We start from the raw sequence: 27,530 nt of genomic DNA, 5'->3' as shown, positions 1-27,530 counted from the left end.
TCCATTTGAAGGATGTAGTACATATATTTTAGGTGCAAACAGTTATTAGGCTGCTTGACTATAGACGAAGCCAATAAAGCTGTACGTTGATACATATTTTGATTCATCTAGGCCACAGCTCACTGGCACAGTTATTTCAATAGTGCTTTTTTCAAACCTGGCTGTTCAGGAAAGCTTCTGCCTGCTTTGCATCTCTCAAGAAAGTCTGGAAGTCAAAGGCTTGGGCCAAAAGACTGTGGCGGTTCTCCCACATGCGACGCAACTCATGCCACCCGGTATCCAGTGCCTGGAGCCTCTGGGCCAGGAACATGTGCTGGGCATCTGTCTGACCTTGGGTCACCTCCTCACCGACTGCCCGCATCTTCTCATAGTCCTCCTTATAGTTATCAACCTCATTCTTGATACTCTCATGCTGGGCTAGCAAACTCTCAGCCTCAGGCAGAGAAGTGGGAATGTCCTCTGACGCCACGGCTGTCTGAGTGCGGGACAACCAGGACTGGAAGTCATCCAGGTCCCTAAGGAAGCCCTGCAGCTTGCTGGCTTCGCCCAATGACTCCTCACGTCGCTTCATGGTGGCATTCAACTCTTCCCACACCTCTTGAATCTCTGCCAGACGTCCCTGGATCTCTCCTGCCTGATCTGGATGTTCCTTGGCCAGCTTTTCTGCCTCATTTCTAAGGTCATCCAATTTTCCCTAAAAAGACACAAAGAATGGTTTAAATGCAGAAATGATGAGAAGATTCCCCAGCATGAAACCCAAATTGCTCCCACAATGAATGTGCATTATTTTTAAATTATTTATTGCATTGTTTATAGTCTTTTCTGCTCCAATCCCTCACCCATAAGTCACTGCATGTAACCTCTCCATACCTGAATTGCCTCCAGGTCCCTCTCCATGCCAGTGAGTTTGCGTTGCAGTGCCATCACTCCAGCCAGGTCATTGCCCAGGCTCTGAGTAGATTCTATCACCTTGGTCTTTTCCTTCATCCAAGTTTGGATCTCATTACACTCCAGGTGGTAGTTCTGGATGTTAAGAGCAGACTCTAGGGCTTGTTTTTTCTGGCCAGCCAATTGTTCAAACTCTGTCCATCTAGGGGACCATACAAAATGCAATATGCAGGTTAAAAACAACCAATGCGCTCATTGAGTTGTAAAATATATGTTATGTGATCTGACCTGTTGTTCAGTTGGTCTCGTGTGTGGTGGATTTGGTCTTTGCTACAGTTGTCGGAGCTCAGCAACTGCTCAGCCACCTGGTTCACATCAGTTACACGAGTGCCTAGGTTGTTCATCTCAGGTTCAAGAGTCTCAAATCTGCAGTCATAAAGTTAAGAAACAGCATCAATTCACTCATTCTAAAAAGAATATGGTCTTTTAAACTAGATGTTTCTGCAGATACTAAAACTACTTGTGACAGAAAGCAGCGACATTTTGTATACTTTAGGGAAAAATTTTAGCTAATAAATGATATATAGACTGTTGAGTCTTAATTATTGTTTCACATCTGTAAACCTCAGCTTCAATGTTTGCAACTTGAATATTTTTGAGGGATATGAATTGAGCCTTCACCATGTTTCTTCCATATTAAATCTGTATTTATAGTCTTCCCTTCCCTTCCTCACACACTGACCTCTGCTGCACCACCTCTAAGTCCTCCAGTTTGGTAGGTATCTCCATGCCATGTAACCACTGCTCCTTTTCTTCTACCCAGAGCTGGCAGGCACCAGCTTCACTGAACATGCGGTAGAGGGCAAGGGCACCTTCCAAAGCCTGCCGCCGAGCTGCTGACAGAAACTCCAGTTCTTCATAGCGCTGCTCAATAGCAGGTAGGCGTCCATCCACCTACAGTAAGCAGTAAACCATAATTCAGTTCTGTAAATGGAACATCATCAGTGAAGTATGAAAGTATGAAAAAAAGCACACATACCTGAGGGAATTGTATATAGGCCTGTGGCAGTGCTTGGACCTGCTCATGTAGGGATTCGATGAGGGGGCGGTGGCTCTGGATCTCCTCCTCTATTTCCCTCTGCTTGCGAGCTAGAGTTTGGGTGGAGAACTCATCGTGGCCCACCTCCTGACTTGACACCTGCCTAAGTGTCTCCATGATCCAGGCCTCCATGTCATTGGCATCTGTTTGGAACTGATGCAGAGCCACAGCTTCCTTAAGACTCTGCTCTCTCAGTTTAGTTGTCTGGGGAACAGGAAGAACAAGGAAAATTACAGAAAAAGAAATATATAACAGAAAAACCTATATTTGGAGAAAATAGTTTTATACTGTGGATAACAGTCTCACAAATACAAAGAGTGATGATCACCACCCACCTCCTCCAGATGTGTCCATTGTGCACGGATGTCTTGAATCCTCTCTGTGACCTCTGGGGCTCCAAAGTGTCCCTCGTTAATCAAAGCTTCCCCAGCAGCAATGCTGTTACTCAGGGGGCCATAGCGGGCTGCCATCTCATCCCTGAAAGCCTCATGTTTACTAAGCAGGTGAAGAGCGGAAGTGAGGTCACGCCCACAGTCTCCACTGGCCAGGATCTGCTCCTGTTCTCTGATCCAGGCTGCCTCCTCTCCGACATCCCACAGGAACTGCCACAGACGTCGAGAATCCTCGAGACTCTCTCTGCGTTTCCCAGCAAGCTGACCAAGCTCCTCATAGGCTTGACCCAGCAGGTCAACCTTCTCACTAACTAGCCCTGGCTCACATGGTTTGTAGGCTGGCAATCAGAAAATGCAGGAGTGCACAGTGCTTAGATATTGTTCACAAATAGGCTAAACCAAAGCTGCATGGCTGTACAGAGAATGAGTAAAAGCATGTTTGAAAACTCACCCTGTTCATAGGAAGTGAAGCGCTTTGCGGCTCCCTGCACTCCCTTGATCCTCTCTGCCTGAGCTGAAATGTCAGCCTCTACCAGAGTGTGTTTCTGAAGTAGGTCTAACACATCATGCAAATGTTTGCCGCTATCCTGAGACTGCAGACGACCCTGAAACAGACAGAGAACACAGTCCAGTAGAATATTTGGTTACTAAAATAAAAGGGTGTTTGCAACAGCAACTACAAGGTAGGAAACTAGTTTGGATATTGTGTCCACCAACAGAATGTGTCAAGAGTGAACAATCTTCCTGGAAAAATCTAAAATCTAGTAAACAGAACAGATATTTATAAAGATTGAATGATTTTGTTGCCTATGCCCTGCACTTGGTGACATTTTAAATAAACAAAAACCGATAATAGCTGAAAAAAGAATTTCAACAAGCTTCAGACCATTAACCTGAACAAAAAGGAACCAAAATGGTACTCAAATGACAGCAGAGAAAATTCCTCTAATCTAAACCATTAGAGTAGGTCACTAAATGACAATGGGACATTGTGCTACAAACAAAATAAAAAATAAAAAATCAGATAATAAACTGTATACAAGCATTCTAATTATATGGTAATGGCAACTTAATCACCAAGACATTAACAGGGTGATTCCAACTACCACTGAAAATTACAGAAGAAAAAAAAAAAAGGTTAATGTCCTTTTCAACTCCACCCCAGACAAGCAAGTGCAGACATAGATGGTACATTTCCACCCCAGCTGTCTGCTACTTTTTAAACAGATACAAAACTGATAGATATTTATTAGTTTAAAACAATTCATGATTAACACCACAATTAAGGTCAAAGCTGAATATCTAGGACACTTGTATAGTGAATTTACTGGCACAACATAACAGCATGTTAAACCTATAACTACAAAGACTTGTAACCTCTATTAGATGTCTAACGTCATCATCTCTAGGAGTTAACGTGTGCACCATGTAAATCAAGTACACTGAATGATACAACCTACTGTTCAATCACTTAGGCTACTTTAATGGCAGGCGAAAGGCAAAAGGCTATGTCAGTGGCTATCAGGCAGTTGCATTTGGCAATACCAGCATTTTGAGAATGGCAGAATCCAAGTGAATTAATATCACAGCATGTGGGAATGGGAGTCACCAGATTTAACCGCTTAAGCAGAAAGGTACATATTCCTCAGCCGACCTCAGCCAGCAATGACAGGCTTTCCTGAGGTTAGGCCTATAAAAAGTTAATAACTGCTGTAAGTGCAGATGCTAATGCTGTTGTGAACATATATGAACAACAACTAACTTAATTGAATGGATTATGAAATTCCTTTTTGTTAATTAAAACAAAGCCAACAGAGTATAGGAATGAAAGCAGTAGTTTAAAACAAGTTAAAACAATGTGAGTACTGTTAAAATAGTATAAGCATACATTTTGTTCAGTGGGTCTTTACCTTCATTTCTGCCATCCAGTCCATGATGTAACGCATCTCCTGAAACAGTCTCTGTAGGTCGCGATGGGCATTCAGCCGCTCCCTGCGTGCAACCAGAAGTTCTTTCAGATATTCCCAGAGTCGAAGCACATTGTCCCTTCGTGCAATTACACGTCGTACATCATGGTATGACTCTGCTTCAAGCTCTTTGGCAACAGCCTCCACAGCAGCCACACGTTCCCAGTATGCCCCGATGTCTGTCTCAATTGCTTCGTGTTTACGGGTGGCAGCTTCCACTGCTCCCAAGTCAGTTCCAAAGTTGTCCTAATAACAGAGGAAATTAAGCGCATCACAGTGAAACTATTCAATGTATTCCAGTCAGAAATAAGAATGCCTCAGTTGCCATACATTTGTCTGTTTTTTAATATATCAGATTTTCATCTATCTACCTGAGACACAAGCCTCTGGTTCTCACTCAGCCATGTCTCCCGCATAGCAGCTTTGCGGTCAAAACGAGCAGCGAGCATCTCCAGCTTCTCCTGGCGAATCAACTCGTTTCTCAGTGCCAGCTCACGTTCATGCTCTGCCTTTTCAAGTCGCTCCCATGCCTGTCACACCAATGAAAACACAACAGAAAGCTGGTAAGATCCAGCAACTATGACACCAATGCTGCATACTGCTGAAACCATGACGAGATAAATAGTCATGTATGACACTTCTGTCTAAGAAAACCCTAAAGTGAACATGAACAATTTACCCAAAAGCATGCAACAAGCTGCTTATTTAACATATTGACATATGGTATGACATCACATTAAGAAACGTTCTTAGATGGAAGGCTGTACATCTAGAGCAACCCATACCTTATTGATGTCAGAGATGAGTTTGCCCTCTCTTGGCATGTAGACTTTCTGGTTGTTTGCTCGCATCTTACTCTGGATAGTAAAGAGGAGAACTTCCAAGTTTCCTTTCTCTGTAAATCTGTGGACACAGACATCACCTCTGTTTAACATACTCTATAGCTTCACACTCTAGATCCTAATGGTTAGCAGGCATTTGGTTATTCACTGGGTTACATTAACATAGCTTTCTGTTACTCACTTGGGGGGTTTCTCCACAGTCCGGTATGAGTTGAAAGCCTGGAGCTGGTTCTGCACAGCACTCAGTGAGTTAGCCAACTGCCTATCATTAAGCGTCACTATGGTCTGCTCAATCCACTGCAGTAGCTCTGAGGCCAGGGTCTCATACTTCTCTATCAGTTGGTCAGCCTCAATAGCATAGTCCAGCACCTGCAACGAGGAGAGGTCTGTGAGTCAAGGCAACTGGGCACTGCCCACAAACACTGCCCACGTACTCACTGTTTTACTCACACACAAATGTGTAGACACACGCACACACAGCTAACCTTGCCAATTCTTTTGCCCTCCACTGCCAGGGCTTTCATCTTGGAGAAGTAATGGTAGTAGGTCGCGACATAGGTAATGATGGATTTTTCATCAGGTTGATCAACATTAACATCTGAAAAAGAGAGAGCATGATCCATCTGCATCCAAACTTTATTTAATCTACTCATCATAAACTTCAGCATGCACAAACAACACTGTGAAGTTTGGCTCTCAAAATAGCCTGAATGAGGAGTTGAATAGGTGCCCACTGTTACCATCTTTGGATGTGATTCTTTGTGATGTCAGTGTAGCTGACGTGATGTTGTGATGCCTAAACTATAGTTAATTCCAGTAATCCTCCATAGTCCAACACCCATTAGTCTGTTTCGGGCATCAGCTTAGTGCCTTAGTGGACAGTGTCAGGCCATCAGTGAGACTTACAGGAGTGCTTCATGTTTTTATGGAAGTTTTACACACTCACCCTCTGGGTCCAGCAACTTGGTAAGCCCCAGTTCCTTCTCAGCCACATTGAAAGCATTCTGGAGATTGTAGTGAGCATTTGACCTCTTTAGGTTGTCAAACTCAATCAGGTCAGGTCTGCAGAGGCCGAGAGAACAGTTATGAATTTAATAAGTACAGATTGCAGAGGACAGCAGGGTGAAAACAAACAGTAATGTCATTGATATAGTATCACCTCCTTGTAGTATAGGAAAAAAAAAAAAAAAGTAAGTAAAAAAAAAAAAAGTATTTTTACCGTCTACAATGACAATGTCTCTGTTTACAGACCAGGATGCATAATATAATCCACTGGATTAAGGTAAAGTTGTCTGCATGCTAAAGGTTTATCATCTGTGGATTAGGGAAGCTACTCCAGCCAATTATCACCTATTCTTGGCTAAACCTATTTTTTCATATCACACTGACTTGGGTATAAATCAGGTATAAAATCGGTCTGGGAGGCATCTGTATAGGTCACTAAAACTTTAATGTCCAATAAGCATGAATTGGTATTCTCAAAAGGAGGACAAACATGGGTATTTTCTCATTGAGGTTTAGTGACCATGACCAGAATTTTGAACTGTACAATGGCAATGAAACCTTTATCCTAAAGCATGTTCCTCATTAATGAAACACATTGTAGATTAGGGGAAAAAACTAAATTTGCATATTGTAATTGCCTGCTGTGGTGCACCTTCTGTAGTTTGAATAGAGGCTTGACCATGTAAATTGAAGTGTCATAGTTTACATGAATATCTCATGGTTCAGTAACTTTTGAGAAAGCAATATTAGCACTCATGTATCAAGTATCACCTTAGGTATTCACTGTAATGAAGAATGCTCTCTGTTGTATTTGACCCAGAAATTTAGAGTACTTTTGGTTTCAGTTCACAGATTAATTTTAACACAAGATATTCATGGCACTATTACCAGCAGGGTGTGCAAGTGAGTTACCAGGCATAGTTCTTCATAGAAAATAAGTGGGTTATTATTTCTGTGATCTAGGTCATCTTAGTCCCTATTTTATTTTCATCCTTTCAGCCATACTGCAGACTGTTTGAAGGATGGGAGGAGTAGGAGGAGACCTAAATAGAAAAAGGGGATAAAAAACCCCAGAGAAGTGTGATGGTACTGTGACAGGTGCTCCTCATTAGGTAAAGAAAGATAAAAGAGGGGGTGAAGATACTGGACACAGTTTTGTTTTGCAGGATAAAATCCTCACTTTGAAAATGGAGCTGTGTTAAAATTATTTTAAATCTAATTACAAGTCTAAAAGGAGCCAGCTTCATCAACAATCGAGTATAGGAAGAAGTCAGTGACCTGTGTTTGTGCACAATGGCATTGAACGCCAGACCATCTCGCCAGCTGGTAGTGAAGTTGTGAATGTTGACATTGGGGTATCTGCAAAGGTCAGATCAGAAGTCATTAATCATTAACTCAACACAGCAAATTCACTAGTAACCCCTTCAGTAAAACCATACATTTTACTTCAACATATTAACAGCATTCATCCTCTATGATTAAGCCCTTTCCTTTTCTCACCCAGCAGTTTTCATTTGGCACCAAAGCAGCAAAGCATCTTTAGCTGATTTTTTCTCTTTGTTGTCTTCTGTCTCCACACTGATGTCCTGGATCTGTCAGCAGAGCAGTTATTCAGTTAAGACTGTGACCAAGACTTAATTCCTATAAGACTTATTCCCTATACAATTCCTATATGATTAGACTTTCCAATATTATCATTATATGCTCTTATCTGTAACTGTATATTACAACACATTTAAGGAATCGTTGAAAAAATTCTTAAGTAAGTTTGGTGAGTTTGCCTGAGGATGGACTTAGCTACATGCAGAGACCTGATGTCCCACAGCAAAACTGGCTTTTTGAAAGAGTTTGAGAAACGTGGTAGCTGGGCTGAGAGGGGAATGAGAAGAGCTTCATTGTATGTTACCTGGAAACGAAGGATGATGGTCCAGATGAGACCCAAGGTGAGACGGTGATTCCCGTCCACAATGTCATGTGAGCCCATGTTTTCTAGATGTACTTTTTGCTCTTTGAGAAACTGCAGGGCTTTATCAACATTTTCCAGGCAGTGGATACGCATGCGGCCCTTAGTGGGCTTTGGCTGTGGGGAGAGAAGACAAATAGAAAAGAAGACATAGGTTGACATTGTTGTGCAACGTGATCACAACATGATGAGGAAAGGGAACAGGAATTTAAAAAGAGAAACACAAGACAAAGCAGGAGGAAAAGTAAATCACATTAAGAGAAAGCAGAAATGAAGAACATGATTGCTCCTTCTTCCTGACTTGTGGTGCAGGGTGAGGGCCGTGTTGAGGGCCTGGGTCAGGTTTGGGGCAGACAAGGGTGGTTTCTGTGTGATACTGACCAGCTGTTCTCCTGAGAGCACTTCCAGAAGGCGGATTAGCATGCGACCATCGCGCAGGTCAGTGTACAAGTCACCAATGCGACAAGTCACTCGACCTAAGTGAGAGTTCACCCATTTTGTAAAGGTCTTCTTCTGTACTGCTTCACGCTCATCTGCAAAGGGCAAAAAAAGGAGAAGGGTTAAAGTTACATTGCACCAAGATCACAACTGACTCTACTGACTGATGCCACTGGCCTCAATATAATTCCTGTCACAGAATTAACTTAATGGGAATTACTTTTGCTCCAAACGAACACCAGTGCGGTCTACCAATTTGATCACATATGAGCACAGACAAGTAACAGTAAATCATAAAGACTTAAGTCCTTGTCCTGAGCAGTTCATAAGCTGCACCATTAAGTCTCCAGGATCACTGTATTGACAGCTTAGTGAGAGGTTTTCACTCTTTACATCCAAGTTTAGTGATGGCTCTGCTCATGTGTGCATCGCTAATTACTCTAATGATGTGAGTTTAGAAGAGAAAAGTGACTATTCAAAATTGGACAAAGACAATGATATTTAGTGAGCAATCTTGTTGTTAATTTATTAGAGCAGGGCTAAAAAAAGAATCACAATAAATTAAGCTGTAACAGCAGCTCAGACATATGGACCAGGGGAGTAAGAAGCTAATCCTGCTCCGCCACCTAACAAGGTGACCTCATTTCTAGGACACAAGGTCTCCCTGCTTTTCTAGCATTCTACTTAATGCACTGCACCTAACACAAGTCCACACAGAATAACCCTGAAGCAAACAGAAAATAGATCTGAGGAGCAGCTCTGTGCTAATGAGTTCAACAAAACAAACCCTACTTACTGCAGCATGAAATGAAATGTAATGGTGGTGAGGATAAATGGATCTTTAACAATAACACATCTTTAACAATAGAAATGGTGAAGCCTTCATATTTTGATATTTAACAGTAAACAAACGAAACCATGATTTAGCAATTCAATTGGCAACAAAGCTGGATATTTAAAAAAGTGTTCGTCACACAAACGAAAATCGTATGTGCTTCAGATGTTGCATCAAAACTAAATGAAAGGTAGAAATGCAATTAATGTGACAGAAAGTGCCCTTGAGGGGTCAGGCAGTCCATCAAGCTGGACAAGACTCACTAACATAATTACTAATAACTGCCCTGCATCGCCCTTGCTCCTACCAGCAAGTATTTAAATGTTGCCAAATTTCCTTTTTTTTTTTTTTTACTTATGTAAAAGCCAAAGGAGCATGGTTGGTTTGAGATAACTTCAACAGCAACTACAACCAAATGCAACTATTCAAAATTGAGACTTCCAATCCCAAGGCAAGGCCCAAATATCTAGTCAGGTCATGTTACTGTGGGAGACTGTAGGTAAGCAATTTGAATATAGTCATTTTAAAAGAAATCACTGATATCAAATCAAGGTGAGTACATTAATGGCAGTTCTTGTGGAATTAGAATATCATTAAGATGTAACTGTTTTTAGTAGACTCTGATTAATACATGAATACTAAGCCACTCCAAAAAAGATTGAGCAATGTGAAGTGAGCAATTTGAGGTGACCAAAGACAGCATGTTGTGGAATCAACCACTCCACCAACTGTCAGCTAAAAAAAGAACAGATTTTGAAATTACACACAAGCTTGGGTGGAGTAATACAACAGGACATAACGCTTGAACTGTTGTGAGCTAAAGGTGCTTCCTCCTCCTCTATACTCTACTTGAGTTTTCCTCTTTTAAAATAATACAGATAGTACCAGCAAACTGAACGCAATCTGCTACTAATTTTCTAAAACAGAAGAGAAACTATCACAAATAATGATTTAAACATGATTGAAATACGAGACTCAATACCCCTATAGCTCTGTATTTTATCCTCTTATAATGATATCCTCTACAATGATATTTCAATAAGCAGGTTTCCATATAATCATTTATATTATTTATTTTATGTTCCATCAACATGCTCATAAGATGCTGTTATACAAAGTCTTGCCCACTGTAGAAGGCTGCATCTGTCAAGTCTCATGTTTTCCCTGTTGAATATTTCACAGTGTTTTTTGTGTCCAACTAACAGCCTTGAAAAGAAAATCTCAGGGTCTGTCACACCATCAAAAAACTATCACTAAGAAGTGTTTGTTGTTGGCCTATGCTTAAAATAAAATGCCAGTGCTCTACGGATCACCCTTCCTTGCTTCAGTTGCTTTTCTCCTGACAAAACTGTCTGCTGAAGTGCACTGGCCAACAATAGAGTGTTAGTGATAGCAAAATATATTCCATCATCTAGGATAAAGTTGTTTGGCTGTCCATGTTCTGCATTAGAGCTGAGGACAGCAGAACAACTCATGGAACGTGTACCACATATACTTGCTCATAGCTTGGATGCCCAAGACAGCCTATTTGGATACATTTTAGTGGAAAACAGTAGCTAGTTAAAATCAAACAGGAACTGGCTCTTATAATGGCTGTATCTCACACAAGACTGCAGAGGAAGCATTAAGTTTGTGTTAAGTGTGTTCAAATGTGATTTATCGATCTCTTTTCCTGTTTGAGGGCTTTGTAACAATTGACACATGCATTACAAACAGCAGATATACTGTCAAACACACAGCAGAATGAGATTTACATGTTGGTCTTAGAGAGACTACTATTTGACTATGGTAACCATTTAGACAAACAGAGATTACAGTTAATAGGTACAAAAGTACACATTTATATGAATTGACATATTTTAAGAAAAGGCCCTGAACAATATGTCTTGTGTATTCAAATCTCCAGATTCAGCACAGATATACAATTGCAGTTTCCATTATACAAATTTAACATTTAAAGACAAAAGATATGCAGCTATCATAGATATGTTAATTCAAAGCAGGTGACAGGGCTGACTATAGTCATGGCCTACAGGCACATTTGAAGGGCTGGAGCTGAGGCAGAAACAGGCATTTCTCTGCTACCCAAGCTATCAGCCCTCTTGTTTCCTGAATGTGTCTTTTCCCTGCTTTTTTTCTGGTTAACTTAAACTCAAGGGTATCAGGGACCAAGAGCTACTATCACTCAAACAGCCCTACTTTAGTTTAGACCTGGTTGAGTCTGTACTGCAATATGGTGTGCTGGTTGTTTGGAATTTGGCGTTTTATTACCCTCTCATTCCAACTTTCAAGAACTGACTGACTAAACCTGTTTTGTCTCTATATTTCTCTGATGTACCACACTAACAGATTATTCAATTATTAAAAGGACCACAAAGCCATTTGAAGCTGTTCAATGAGCTAGCAGAGGTGGATTACTGTGGCAGGTAGAGTACAGCAGAGGAGCCTACATTCCTCCTGAAGCTTGGTCATGTTGTGACAGAACCCAATACTGAGGAGGAAGCATTGGGCAGGGATCCTAAAGAAGAAATGCTGCTACCCTATTGGTGATGCACTCCTAATAACAAGGCTACTGAACAAGAACACAGGACAGACAAACACAGACATCAGTCTCATACGTGTTTACCCATTACAACGAGCAAACACAAACTTGTCATCAGTTGTTACTATGGTAGATAAGGGCAAAACGGGCGCAACTATTTCCTCTAACAATCTGACATTTGTGGATCTTGTTATGGGTGCATAGGAGGCTAGATTATTTTTAACAGAGTATCCTGATGGCTGTAAGGTGAGAAAAGATCAACAATACCAGGACGATCCTCCTCTATACTGACAGATGTCTCAAGTCTTGCAAAATATCTGCAGAGCCTGCCAACATTGTTATAAATTACCCATTATGGGACAAGAGAGAAGAGTGGGAAAAGACTGTATGAGCTTTAGAAAGCAAGCCTAGTAATTATTAGTTAGTCTTACGCACTGTGCCACAGCCAGTGGCTGCCAGATGTGATAAAACTGCCATTTATACTAAGACGTGCTTGTAATCCAACATAAAACAGATATTGGCTGCTCTGAATATTGTCTGAATCCTACAAAGTATACTCTATGTCTTACATGAATTCAATCATGAAAAAGTTTTTCAACAAATTAAAATGTTAAACAAAGTTAAACTGGACTGTACTACTAAATTACTTTATTGTATGTACATTAAAAGCCTTCTGGGACAAGAATTAAAAGTATTCTTAATTTAAGTTTCACAGAAATGAACATTCAAAACTTTAAAATTCCCCTGACTATCCTGGACCTCTACCTCTCCTTCTTGAGATTCTTTGCGTGTAGGCTAGAAAAACAAGTGCTTACAATTTTGTGTGCCATGTTTTTCTGAATTGTTTACTAATGGTAGATGAGAACTAGTGGTTAGAGGCATCATTTAATGTTTCAAAAGCATATTTGGGCATGTCCAGTCACTTTGAACATGTTTGTCTCTGGTAGTAAGTAGTAAGTATATGTCAGGGCACGGAGTAGAGTGGGGCCAGGCTTAGCCAGTGCCCTCTGTACTGTTGAAGGTACTGAGGTTTAGCTCGCTGCTGATTTTGCATTTTACCCCCAAACAAAGGCAACTCAGGCACTGCTGATAATGGTGATTACCTGCAGGTAATCTGAGCAAATATGCCGCCAGACTTTATCCTGTCTCTGTGGCACATAGCGACTAGGATCATGTTTGATGATAACACAGAGACCGATACAACACCAACAATGAATCTCACACGTCTGTGAAGGAAAAAAATACCACATCTACAGTATGCAGCAGAACAGCACATGTGCAGTCTAAGACCAAGATTAAGTTTGTATCAGATGTACCATTTTACTGAGGTCATGGTTAACATTTAGTGTTTAGTAAGTCATTTATGGTTATCTGAACATGTGTGCTACTATGTTTATAAGTATTGACTAGCGAGAGGAATCTATGATTTCCCATTTTTCATGTCCCTACTTACAATGTGCTTTTTTTGTTTTGAAGTTGTTGGATTATGGTTCAATAAATACATTCATGAATGAACAGATGTCACTGATGCAATGAAAAACACATAAAATAAAGCCACTTTGTCTGGCTATGGGTTTTTACTGTTTTGATCTGTAGTGCATATTGTGCTGATTTTATGTATTGCCTGTAAAGTGTGCTGCCATTTTTCTGGAAAAAGAGATACCCTGATATCAAAAATGGCAAAATAAAGAAATAAAAAAAAAATAAATACAAATTTGAATTAATTGATAACACTATAAAATAAAATGACATATTGACTGGATCTTTACAGAAACCGATGTATGTTGAATTGGTGGGTACACATATAAAATCTGCAAACACCCTGCACTATAAAAATGCAGCTTACATTTTTAAAAAGAAATGCACCATGCAGACTTTATTTGATGTCAGACAATGCACAGCGGTAATGAGGCAGAGTCTTGTTTGAATGGAAGGTGTTCTGCAAGCTCACAATCTTCTTCTAACCCCTCTTGTAACCCTCACCAGCACTTTTGTACTACACAAATATACAGAATGTTCGAAATATCTGATTCAGCCAGAACTTGGATGGAAGCTAGGACTCAACACGGAGCCATTTAATCGCTTAACCAGCTCTCTACCACTGCACAGATTATTGATCATCACTAATTGAAGATTTTGTCCACAATTTTCAGTATTTTCAGGCTTGAATTCTACTGAATGTTCATTGGCCTGCACATTTAAGCTCCTCTCATTGACAATAATATTTGTGTTGTATTGCTGTTGCTGTATACACAACAGACATTGGCCAGGTACAAGATGTCACCACTGCTCCTTGCCCACACTGACCGTGCCCTGCCACTGATGAAACTGTCTGTTTGTCCAACACAGAGACAAAGATAAGCATCAGTGAGTGGGAATCAGAGACAGACAGTTTGGTATGTTGCTCACTGTCTTCTCAATGGATCCTGCATCCCCCTGCTGTGTTGCATGACATTGCACTTTGGGCTCCCAGTGGCCTCGCTTCAGCACAGAGGACAAGGAGTGACTCCATCCATAAATAGCTTACCATGGTAAACACTTCACACAATGGCAACAAATGAATACTGCACATTTAGTCCACTTTTCCTTTTCCTGACCATTTACTGTCCAAAACACTGGACTACTGAGATTGTTCCTTTACTCCCAAATATGTAAAAAGCTTTTAAAAGAGATATGTAAAAAGCAAAGACCAGTAGGTCTGCTTTCAGCATGGGCTGTTACTCATTAGGTGCTGCTAACAATTTCATCTCATGTCATGTTCTGCCCAAGTCATGTCTTTGTCCCTAGCTAATTCTAGCAAGGCTGAAATGCCCTTGACTCCATATACTTTTGACATTCTGTCCCTCACCAACTCTGGGCTTGCGTAATGAGAGCCTCTGGTCAGTCCGTCCTCAGAAAGAATGACTAAACTACTTCCATCAATCTGTCTGCTTTAATCTGCTTTAATGACCTTCTCTTGGACATTACCACACAGACAAGATTATGGTATTGTGCCAAAGGGCACAGAGAAAGGCACAGCTTGCAGAAAACAAATTGAGCATGAATCAAGTGTGGTATACATGAAGCAAGTGAAAGACAACCACATCGTAAGAGGTGTGTATTTATACAGTATATATTTATGCATTTCTCTATGGACAGTTTTGTTTGACACTTAATATGTGCTGCTTGGCATATGTTGGGCAATATCTACAAATAAGGAAGAAATACTTACATTTGATTTATTCCAAGAACCTATATAGAGGAAACCTGCATTAGTTATAATGCTACAATCAGACAGTACATTGTCCTACAGTTAACATGAACTCTGTAACTGAAACCAAAAACTAAGGCTTAAGATTCAATTTCTCAACCATAGGCTTCCATCTATTTTGCTCTCTGAAATTACAGAGTTGATCCTAAGCACTCATTAAAGGCACTCATTAAGGGAATATCTTTACATCTTGAATACAGTATGGAGAAAGAAAAAAATAGCATCTTGTAAGCTTTGTGGTTCCGGGTTACCATTTTTATTGACACCAGTAAGTGGTTTGAGCTGAGAGTCAACTGTGTAAGTCAACTGTAGAGTGTGATACTGGATGCCGTGAGCAATGCAAACAATGAGGGCAAACTGTTTTAGAGTAGTTGTAGGAGGAGCTGGTATTTTTAAATAATGTTTCAACAACAGGAGGAAAAGCTACTTTTGATGAGTTCTAGTGTACAAGGTATGGCTTGACTCCAAATCTTTCCAGCCCCTGTATCTGTAACTGCCAAGACTGGCCCAAAAGGACAGAATCACACATTAATACTTTTCCTTTGAGGGTCAGAGTGGCGTCTACATTTCACTTTCAAATAAGATGAGCAACAAAACAGGGCTAACACTTTATCAAATTCAGGTATATTATCATCTTTGTATAATAGTTTTCAATCAAGGTTACAATTACTACATCTTTAAAGACCACATTTTCAGCAGTTATATTCTGTAACAAACAGTTATAAACTGTATTAGGAAGTCTGCTTTAGTTTAGAAAAAAATCTGTTAAACTGTTAAACAGCTACAGGGTGTTCGACTGTAAGTACTTTCCACTGTTTGACCAAATTGAGTGCAAATAATATTTCACTCTTCATATGTTGGTAAGTGAAAATTTACCCTAAGTGTTGCCCACTGATGTCAAGAGAGCTGTAGTCGAGCTGTAGTCGACCTCCCTGTACATCATCAGACCAATTATTTATGATATTCAAATCAAGTGTGTGCAAAACAAAGGGGGCAAAATGTCACATACAGATGCATATGCCTTGAGAGTTCACTTCCTATAAAAGCGGAACTGCCCTTCCTTTGCTTATAACTTTGAAAGAAGGGCTGTGGTAAAACCGCTGCCTTGCCACATGTGGTGTGAGTTATTTTTACACTTTTAACAGTTTGAGGTCACAAGTATAGAAACACAGTGTGTTTTGCCAAACTCTCACAGGTTTGTTCTTACGATGACAAAGACTGACAGGGTGAATAAGATACTTTCTTACAGTACTGTCCTCTTTCCCTTTCTGAAGTTAGTAAAGGCACTGATCATTGATGACACAGAGAGGTCATGCCTCTGCAGCTGCAGCAGATAATGGGGAAGATAGGATTGGCCAAGGCCAACCCCATGAGAAGGAGACAAACAGGCAGCACTCAGCCATAACATCTGGACACAAGAAGGGTGTGAAATGTAAACAAGACGATAATTATGCTAAAGCCTCCAAGACTGCACTTTTTTGTTGCCTTTCGAAGTAGGTAGCTGTCAATATTAGTTAAACTGTACAAACAAAAAGGCATTTTGTGTGTCTGTGTGTGTGTACATATGGTGAGCCCGCACCAAGGTAATGTGACTCTGAGTTACAGCTGGAGGCCACTAGAGTCAGAGCTTTCACTAAGAGTGTTAGAAATATTAAGTTACAATATTGAATTCATACTAGACTTGAAACTTGACCCAAATGTGACAATGATCTTTTCCAATATCAATTTAAATCTAATCAAATTATATGAACAAAGGGTTTCTGACCAATATAGTTTAGCATTCTAAGAGAAACAATAACTAGCCTTTGCCACTTCTTTTTTGAGACTTCACCCAACAGACCAAAAAGTTTGTATTAAATTACAAGAGGAAAAAGTGTAGTAGAGTGGTAGTACAAACTAGACACTTCAGTGTGAAAGTCACTTTTTTCACTTTGTAACTGGTTTTCAAAGTCAAAGTCCTTGAAGGCCAAAAAACAAACAAACTACTAACTGTGTCAATGAATATTTGAATAAAGCCATACTGCTACAGCCTGATGAGTGACAGTCCAAACGAAAGTCCACAGCAGTTGCCTCACCAGGTCCAGGTAGATAGGACAGTGACCCTTTGAACAATGACCCTGTAGTCTAATCTCATTTGCACTGTATTTATCTATGAACTAGGACATCAAACCAAAGTTAAAATGTATTTATCTTGGAGCCGAGATCAATAACTGGAAGTATAAGGCGATATGAACTTGACACATGGGAATTCTCTATTGTATATTATATAGTATAAGTGACACGGTAAAATTGCATAATGTTATTTACATAGTCTTGATTTGAGCTACAAGAAAATGCTAGGGTATAACAAAAAAAGAAAGCTGTATATCCTTTAAACTGGTCATTAATGACTTAATGGGTTAAAGAATAATGTTGGGATGGGCCAAGAAAAAAAAAGCTAAAAAAACTGCAACTCTTCCTCTGTCTATCAAAAAAGACTGTTCAATAGCAGAAAGATTAAGTTTTTTCTCACTTAAATTTAACCATGTGGCCTAGTGTTTCATTAATTCTGTCTCCCTTGGCCAGAGTTATTTAGTTACTCAGTTTATTCTTTACTAGTTAGATATCACTTACCAGTGAGCCAATTAATGCTACATGTGCTCAGTGCTATAGTATTAGACAGGTATTGGCTATGTTCACATAGAAATCAGTTTTGCATGTTATATAACTGAAGTCCCATTTTTGTCCAAAAATTTTCAATTACAAGTTGGACACCATTAATCTTGCATAAATTTCACGTAAGGTGACATATATCAAATGAATGGTCTCCTCCTAGTTTGACATGCCCAGAAAACCTCCAAAGGAAGGCCCTCAGGAGGCATCCTAATCAGATGTCCAAACCACTTCAACTGGCTCCTTTTGACACGAAAGAACAACAGCTCAACTCCGAGCTCCCTCCAGACATCCTTGCTTCCCGCCCTATACCTAAGGCTGAGTCCAGACACTTTACCAAGGAAACTAATTTCAGCCACTTGCATCCGCAATCTCATTTTTTCAGTCACCATCCAAAGCTCACGGGTGAAGGTTGGAACAAAGATCAACTGGTAATTCAAAAGCTTTGCCTCAGCTCCCTCCTCACCACAATGGTCTGGTACGATTACTGCTGACACCATACTTATCTACCAGTGAATCTAAGGAGGGCGCAATCCACCATTTTCTGGCAGAAAACTCAGACTTGGAGGTGCTGCCTCTCATCTCATCCCAGGTTAAGCAATGTTATACCCCAATAATTGGAACACACCCTCAGGTCCCCCATCCCCGGACTGCCATTTCACAGGTACTGTCCCTTGACCTGACCTGACCCATATCCCTTGGGATATGGGAGAGGCTTCCCTCTAGTCTTCAAACTCTGCTTCCTCCAGAGAGGACATGTTGGTCAGGTTCAGGATCTCCTCAAAGTGCTCTTTTTACTGCTCGACAATATCCCCAGTCTGGGTCAGCAGTTGTCCATGGCTGAACACAGCCTGAGCCAAGCCCTATTTTCCCTTCCTGAGTCGTTGAATAGTTTGCCAGACCGCTACACAGATAGGACCTGAGCCACACCGCCTCCTCTCTACCATGAAGAAAACTATTTTGTTAATGCTTCCACTAGTGTGAAGTAGTGGTATAATGAGACCAAACTATGTATGTGCTCATCTTCTAAAACATCATTCCACTAGCCCTCATGATTTAACAGAGGGAGGGAGGGAGTGACATAAAGACTAAGCCTCAAGGGTAGTCAAACTGGAAATACAAGTGGGTGTTGCCAAAATGTTTGTGTGTCTAAGTATGTGCATGTGTGAGTATATTTACAGCAAACTTCATCCTGAGCATATCCATGCACAGAGATGACAAACAAAGAACATATAATCATATAAACATATATAACTTCCCTCTCTACATTTATATTCATAAAAGTGCTCCTGGATTAACTTCATGTCACAATATTCTTGTTGTAGGGAAGTGTGAATAAATCCTGTCAGCACAAATTTGGTGACTAAACGTTGACCCCTAAAATTACACAGTGAGTTTAAGGTTTTGTGCTTGGCAAGTTGAAAAAGATGTGTATGTATGTACCCATAGCTTCTTTGTGCATGGCGTTTCATGGTTCACTCTGACAATGTTGTAAATCTTGTACTTTCTTTGAGGTAAAAGATACTATCCCCTCTGTGGGCTGGTGCTGTCAGTGTGGAGGTGAAGTCATTTGTTTTGTTTGGAAATCACCTCAGACATATGCATATACATTCTTTCTGGAAAACAAACACTTCCTCTATGATGATGAGGATATTGCTTAATTTGGGAGCTGAAATATTGTTGGTACACTTCAAGAATGTCAAACATGCAGAGTAGACTTGCCCCTCAAGTAAAGTCAAAGACAGCTCTCCATGCCAGAAAGCAAACAGGGAGGGACCGGAAGCTAGCAAAACAGTGTGATCTTCATGCACACCACTGACTGACATGCCAGTTTCATTGCACCTACGCATTCTGCTACTGCAAAAACTCTACCTCGTGGCCTGTGACTAAGGCACCAAAGCTCAAAGAAGCAGGCCATATGATAATACAAGAATTCTTACAAGGTACTCATGGTAATCAAACAAAAACTTTTACCCAGTAAAAAAGACATACACAGGAGAGGGATTCTTTTCTCTTTTTCAATTTAAATGAATGAATGAATTTTTTTATTTATGTATTTTACCATTTTACTGCTATTTATAACAAGCAATGTTTTTGGGAGTTACAGGATTCCTGAAAATGAATCACCTAAGTGGTAGCAATTTATTAGCCATTTAAGATTTAGTGGGGTTGATGTATTATGGATCTTGTACATGTCAGCATTTAAGTTACCAAATTATTTCCTAAGTCCTATGTCACAACCAATGGCCTCTGTGATTTCTGTGTGCAAGACCTCACAGACCTCACAGGCTTTGGCCAGAGACAGAGCCATGCATTGTAATAAGATAAGAAAGGACAGGTGGCCCAGTGATCAGGTGCCGGGGTGCCTGCCTGCTTTAGAGCTAAGATGAAGTCTACTACAGCTCTCCTTAATTCTCTCCACATTAAAATCTGAAATATTACCAGATTGATAGAGGAGTCTTTTCAACCTCCCACAGATACTCACTAATATCAGAAAAATGCTGAGCTATTTGGGGATTCATTCAGAATGCAAAGCACCTGCTAGGACTACCATTAGAGCACAAGCCAACACATCCAAATTCTATTTATTTCCTGTTTCAACAAACAACAGGATATGTGTTAAAAGGTAACACCTAACAGTCTTATCAATGACTTAACATTAACAACTGCTCCATAAGCTACACACAAGAGAATTTGAGACTTTAACCTGTGATGTCACTTGAACAACTGTATATTCAAGTTCATTGGCTTAACTAACCTAAACCAACAAAACTGGATAAACATATTACAAATTCAGTGGAACAGAACTAAGTCTGTATGAACCTTACCTTGCAGCTGTTTAAACCGTCCTTCCAAAATGTTGGAGTATTGCACCTGATTAACAAATGCTGCAGGGGACAAGCAGGGCTCTCTGTCCCTGTGTTCCCACTCCATGACTTTTTTTCAGGATCTCTCTCCTAAATATTCCTCTCAGATACAGAGTGAATGGGAATTCTTTTGCATAGCACAGTAGAGTCCACCTTTCCCACTAAAAGGTATCGAATCCTTTAGAGGGTTTTCCAAAAGATAAAACGTATATCCAAAATGCCTCGGTTTATCCTTCTCTTTCAGATTCCCTCAGCGCTGTACTTTAGTGAGGCGAAACACAAGCTTGAAAATATTGCCGCCTGTTCTTCTTTCATCTACTGTATGTCCCACCTTGTCCAATGAAAACACAGCAGTGAGTGCAAGGGGGGAGGCTTTTTTCAAAGAATTATTTGAAACAAAACTGAAGAACAAAATGTTCTCTTGTTTCACCTCCTCCTGAGAAGAATTTCCCCACACTTGTGGCCCCTGAGCGGAGTAAAATCTTTGATTGCACTCCTCGTGGTTCTAGCAAAGGAACACTGGCTATTCCTTCCCTCCGAGCTCTGAACTTCACTTGCTGGAGCAGAGCACAACAGAGCAGGCTAACCGGCTGTGGTCGGATAGCTGTGTAAACAAAGCCTGCTGTGCTGTCTGAAAATTGTGTCATTTGCATAAGGTGTGTTTGAGGGAGGAGCACAAAGGAAGAACATGGTGGCAAGATGAGAGGGGGAGGAGGTGTAGAGGTGGACTAAACCATTAGAGTTCTTTACACAGTGTAGCTTGAGGCGGATTATTCAACTCCACCTTAATTCCAGGGAGCACCGGGGTGTGGCCTGCCAAGAAGGTACATCACGAAAGTCCCCATCAGATTGTGTCGCCTTATCCTCTTGTCTCGCTGTGTGGTTTATTTTTATCACTCTCTAAGACATAATTTGCCCTCCCCTCTTGTTTTAAGGGGGTCTGACTTATGATAAGATGTTAAGACAGGAAGGAAGTAGTTGAGAAAGTCTCAGCAACACAAAAACCTCTTTCCTGCCTCAACAAGATTTGAAAGTGTGAACTTGTGTGTCTGTTTGCCAGGCAGATGGTCAGGCAGGGGTGGGGGTAGGAATGACTCATTACCTGTCTGAAACAATTATAGAACTATACTGTATTAACACATTTTACACTTACTAGATCAGGGACATATATAGGCACCCCATTAAAAATAATTATTTCCTCCATCACTGAACTAAGGAACATCATATAGAAATAGTAATTATAGCCTTTTAGCGCATGCTTCAGATTCTAAAGTAAGTTTATGTGCACATGACTTTAATGGCTACACTCCATAATGCAACCCCAATATTAAAGCAGTATTTACTTAAATCTAAAATACATTTTGAAAGGTGAGTAACTTATTGAATGGAATGGTTTTTGGCTTTTTTTTGCAGCTGCTGATTAACCCCCTAAAAATGCAACAGTAAGGCAAGGTTACAGATGTAGCCTAGCCTACAAACTGCCTGTATGTGCAAAAATTACACAAGACTGTAAACACAGTGAGGACTAAGGTCACAGCCTTTCTTATGAGCGGATGGTGTTTTGGTCTGGTCAGGGGGCAGTGGTAAAAAGGTCTGCTTGTGTTTTTGATCTTTGCTTGTCCTGATGAGCTGGGAGCATCTGGATGGGTCTCATTAGAGGACCAAATGCCTCGGGTGTTCTGTGACTGGTGTTTATGGAGGGGGGACTTGACTAATGAGAACCAAAGAGACCACACTTCCTTCTGAGGAACAGAGGCTATGTTATGGTCACATGCAGTGAAAAATATGTTATGGTCACATGCAGTGAAAAATGAGGAACAGACAACAGGTAAACCACAGTAATGGCCATTTAAGATCCTTTTAGCTATATACTAAACATTGCAATCCCAATTAACATAAGAGGCAGACCTGATGGCTGGTTTGTGTGCCTGGCATATGCATTTTAACATTTTATGTTAAGGCAGTTTCCTCCTCATAAAACCATTCAGTCATTTAGATTTATTGTTGGAAAAACATACTGGGCAGGATCAACAGTCATTCAGTGAATATTGTGAGGTATGAAAACAAACCGTGAGAAAGTCTGCCAAAGTGGGATGTGGGAGAAATGCTTGCATTTAGCAAAATGGAATTAATGATAATTTATGATGGTCTGGTGTGCTGAATGGACCCAGACAAGAGAGAGGAAAAGATAAGAGCTGCTGTGGGAGTAAGCACTGCCAGAGGGAGAATGGCATGATCTATTGCTGAGCATGTAAATTTTATCCATCCTACAGCACAACCCCTTCTGAGGACCCAAGGGAGGTTGGAGGGGCTGGACCATACTCCAAATGCTAGCAGTAAATATCTGATCTGAGGGGAATCCCCCTGAAGCAAGTAGGGTTGATTTCTCATTAGAGTCCCAAAGTCATCAAATAACAATAAAACAGTGTTAATAAAGGGCATATACATGCTTTAAAAGTGAAAAGCTTTGCCCTTTCCCACTGGGGAAACTTTCACAAGTATATACGTGTAACTGTTTGAGTGTGAAGCAAGGCATTCTTTGAAAAAGGCAAATTTGCATAGTTTGCTTTGCTACCTACACAGTATAGGAACGAAAGATAGTGGTTATTTATGCAAATGACAACGATCTTAACACAGGGGAGGCTCTCTGTTGTGAAACTAGTGGCACTGCTGTCATACCAGTGACTCCAACAAACTGCAAGAGTGTAAAAGGTATGAAGCAGGAAATGAAGCAATCATATTTAAGGGACAAAAAGCAGTCTGATTGAGACAGACCATGAGAGAGAAGTGTAAGAAGTGTAAGAGAGCAGCAGCTTACAGAGTGCAGAAGGTCTTGACGTTTGGAGATGAGTTTAAAGAGATGGGCAGAAGCTGGGCCTAGGGGAAAATAGATGCTACAGCATGTCAAAGAATGTGCACATCAAGCCTACACTTGTCAAACGGAGATGGTATCACAGGTATTTACATGAGAGGGCAGGGCGCGCACATGCACACACACACACACACACACACACACACACACACACACTCTACTCATACACATAGTATTACTGCCCTCTGTTGCTTTCCTTAATTATATGACAGTAAGATTTATGCTATGCTATCTTTAAATTCACTACTTTGCTTATACAACCAGAATACAGGAAACATCCAAAGTGTGTTTTCTGCTGGCATGAGGAAATACATCAGGCTGGATTTGTAAGTGAAATTAGGTTTATCTTTCAGAAATACTTTGACTACAGCCATGATCAAAGATTTTCAGAGCATGTGGTTTTCAGTGTGTGTGCATGTGTGCATGCGTGCGTGTGTGTGTATCGTGATGCCTATCTGCCTGTTGCTCCCCTCTGCTGGGTTCTCCATGATACTGCAACTTGTTTTGACTATTAACATTAGAAATTTTATCTGTAGAATGTGAAACCAGGATGGCACACGGTAGTTAAATAAACACAAATGCACGGACGCACGCACGCACACAACCTTCTCATTCATTTCACTAAGACTCCTGCCTTGGCATAGCATGGGGTTCAATACAGAAAAAAAAAATCAGAATCTCATCCAGAAAAAAGCTTAACCTGCATGTGCAGATTTTCATGTATGGTTATGGTTTTTCCAGTAGTCATTAAATGCGTGGACTTGAGACTAGACTAACATTTTGAATAATTTATAACACTGTTTTATCTTCTGTATTGCCACAGTGATGGAAGATTTTCAGCACACCTATCCCTACAGTGAAATCTTACTACCTCATTCCATCACTGCTTATAGCTCTTTGGTGAATTGACTATACAGCTCCCTGGCTCTGTCCTCCTTTTGAAAGTATTTTTGTCTTGCCCTACAAAGAGAGAATTGTGGCTTTTGGGACAGAATGGAATTAAGTTTGTTCCTCAGTCTACAGAGCCTAATTAGATTTGTGCAGATTACAGTTAGTTTGTGATTTTGTCTCTAAATGCTCCTGTCGCAAATGTTTTAAAACAAGTTAATATATCAGCCTAAATATAAGACAATTTTCTCTCTGATTATTATATTTTTTCAAAAAAAAAAAAAAGTGTGTTAGTTAACAACCATAGATGTTCTCTTTGAGTGGTGTGAATACCATCTATTCTGTCTATTCTACAAATAAGTATATTTTATTAGTGTTACTACCGTTTCTAGCCTTCATGCAGATGGGCTAGTGACTCTCTACCTGTCCATCTATGAGTGACTGCTAGTTGGTCAGCAGTGGAGGACAGCCTGATTACTTCTCCACAGAAATGGACCAAACAAAGTAAGAATAAGGCCATGTCTATACAGGAGGCAATTCAGCTGCATTTTTCAGTCATAAGCACGTCTTGACAAACAGATTTGCTGCTATTTTAATCAATCAAGCTCTCTACTCAGGGTATGTAACGGCTTGTGTTTTACTCGTGCTATACGCCCATAAAAGCAGTACAAAGAGTATTTTTATGCTTCAAATCTATTTTCCTGCAATTTGTGCGCATAACTAAGGTGACTGTGCATTGGGCTCTGAATGCTTCCAAAATGCAGGTGTCCAACATCTACCTGAACTCCAGAGTTCCAGAGCTGCTCCTCTGCTAACATGCTGCTCATGCTACGCCATCTGTGTAGACGCAGTGTAAGCATTGAAGAAATGTGCTGTCAAAGACCATCATGGCCTCCAATAAAGGCAATCTTAAAAGTGTCAGCAGTGATAGGAGAATTTCTGGTGGTACCTAACGTGTGTGTTAATGTGCAATTGAAAAACAGAAATTAAGAATACATTTTAGCAGAGCTATGAATAGCATTGGACATTACCAAATAGCTGAATCCACTGTTTCACACTGTTTTTCATTTACATGGTAAACATTTTACTGATTATCTGTAAAGTTTTGATTAATCTGACCTCACCTTGTTTATGTTTCAGCAGTTTTAACTTTGGCTATACAGCATTATAGTTTACATTATAGTTTAGTTTTCAAAAGATCTCCAAAATTCAATAAAAAAACATCTATAACAATGCACAATTCACCTTCTTTTAATGAAAGGCTAAGACCATTTTATATGACAAACAATAGCATTTTAATCTGTATGTTCTAATAGTAATGTGAATTTAATTTCTGAATTTTGCTGACTGTTTCTTTGGCTTGCATTTGATAATGTACTTTTTAAGTCTTTTGAATATATTATGTGAATATCATTCACATCTGCTCAGCTCAGCAGGATTCAATGGACCCAGCAGTGCAATTTTCCCATCAATTATAGCTAATGATAAAAAGTAAGATTGTTTTGATCCTTCCATTTTGCACTTTTCACTTGCTGTGGAGACTGCAAAACATAGTATTATATCTATTAACAAAACTGTATAATAACCGATACCAGAAATCCCTTTAAGACAATCCCAAACAACAACACTACCAACTCCAGCCTCAAAAATGACCATACAGCTGAATTAACACTTCTCTAACAGTGTTATCCGAAACTAAAGCGTATAATATTCACAAAAACTGGACAGTACAGGTATACATAATATACCAGTAACTCAGTATATGAGGTACTGTACTGTGTCTATACAGCTGAGGCAAAACCCAAATATCTACATATATAAAGTTCATAGTTGTCAATCATCATCTCACACTTGTAGTACATATAGGTACATGTTGACTCCATGTAAGCAGGTGAGACCTGAAGTGTAGAATACCTGCGAGAGCCTTGATTCGTGAGCGCTCAAAGAGGCGTGCTGAACTGTTCTCATTATCCCAGTCAGTTTCTGCTGCCAGATCCCAGCGGTTGTTGATGTCATTATACTGCTGCTGGATCTCCAAGCTGTCAAAGTCCGTTGGCGAGATGGTGCTCATGGTGTCCAGGCTGGAGGAAAACACATTCAACCTATAATTCACAGACACAGAAACAAAAAAGCATCCAGAGTCAGTGAAAACAGAGAGGGGAGAGGACATTGCATAATATCAGAAGCTTCAAAAGACTGACCCTTGAAGTGATTGCAAGCTAATGTTTGGAAGATTCAGTTAAGAAACTGAGAATCTATTTCTTTTGGGGCAAGAGGATGCACTGTAACATACATCACCCACACGCTCCACACAGCCTCTCAGCTGCAGTCTACTTTTATATTTTCAAACGACAGTCATATGCAAATAGCAGCTTAGACAGTACAACTGCCAGAGTGTATTATGAGATAAAAAAAAAAAAAAAAACTTAGATAAGCTCAGCAACTGTCATGAAGTCGTTAAATTAGCCAACCAGTAATTTAATATAACTGCTCCTGTGAGGCAGGGAAGCTCCACCAATCTCATTTTGGCCTTAGTGTCAATGGCAAAAAACAACCTCTAGCTACACTGATTAGATCTTGACCTGCACATGTGTAAGACCAAGAGAGGTACACCTAGCATGCAAAACCACTGTGCACATCCAGCAATGTATACACAAGCGCACACACACACAACCTCCCACTGCATTAGGCCTGGGAATCAAAGATCAGATAAGTGCCTAAATATGGATAGCATTTTATTAATGATTAGGGAAGCCTGTTGATGCTTTCAAAAGATATTTCCATGAAACAAAGTTTGCAAAATAAATCACTCATAATGTTGATATGATATGAAAACTTCACAGCAAGGGGGATTCATTGGTTATTTCACTCAGCTTAAACAGTCAAATAAGTTTGGAAATGCCCATTTGTGAAATGGTAAGGAGTCTTTATCACCATGGGAAAAAAACTGTCACTATTTCACAACATCACAACAACCAAAATTACCAGACAACATCTAGCTTACGTCACAATATAGAAATGATGTCAATG

General features: G+C 40.2%; 1 protein-coding gene across 1 annotated transcript in view; it reads right to left on the bottom strand.

Moving 5' to 3' along the window:
- Window positions 1–27,530, bottom strand: part of sptbn2 (spectrin, beta, non-erythrocytic 2) — a 55,363-nt gene that overhangs the window by 13,308 nt on the left and 14,525 nt on the right. Inside the window, exons 2-19 of the mRNA XM_023404665.2 lie at window positions 26,415–26,602; window positions 8,538–8,689; window positions 8,100–8,273; window positions 7,694–7,785; window positions 7,472–7,552; window positions 6,135–6,250; window positions 5,674–5,786; window positions 5,370–5,557; window positions 5,132–5,249; window positions 4,718–4,876; window positions 4,290–4,592; window positions 2,831–2,984; window positions 2,323–2,717; window positions 1,928–2,191; window positions 1,631–1,842; window positions 1,177–1,314; window positions 871–1,090; window positions 158–694 (exon numbers count right to left, since the gene is read on the bottom strand). Coding sequence (XP_023260433.1) covers window positions 158–694; window positions 871–1,090; window positions 1,177–1,314; window positions 1,631–1,842; window positions 1,928–2,191; window positions 2,323–2,717; window positions 2,831–2,984; window positions 4,290–4,592; window positions 4,718–4,876; window positions 5,132–5,249; window positions 5,370–5,557; window positions 5,674–5,786; window positions 6,135–6,250; window positions 7,472–7,552; window positions 7,694–7,785; window positions 8,100–8,273; window positions 8,538–8,689; window positions 26,415–26,571 — 3,573 coding nt within the window. The 5' untranslated portion in view covers window positions 26,572–26,602. The remainder of the gene's footprint in view (window positions 1–157; window positions 695–870; window positions 1,091–1,176; window positions 1,315–1,630; window positions 1,843–1,927; window positions 2,192–2,322; window positions 2,718–2,830; window positions 2,985–4,289; window positions 4,593–4,717; window positions 4,877–5,131; window positions 5,250–5,369; window positions 5,558–5,673; window positions 5,787–6,134; window positions 6,251–7,471; window positions 7,553–7,693; window positions 7,786–8,099; window positions 8,274–8,537; window positions 8,690–26,414; window positions 26,603–27,530) is intronic.

This window comes from Seriola lalandi, unplaced genomic scaffold, assembly GCF_002814215.2.
Source record: "Seriola lalandi dorsalis isolate HSWRI2012SDOR001 ecotype SW California unplaced genomic scaffold, Sedor1 jcf7180002054256, whole genome shotgun sequence".
Lineage (NCBI taxonomy): Eukaryota > Metazoa > Chordata > Actinopteri > Carangiformes > Carangidae > Seriola > Seriola lalandi.
The sequence above is the reverse complement of the archived record's forward strand: the minus strand, read 5'-3'. Positions and strand labels throughout refer to the sequence as shown.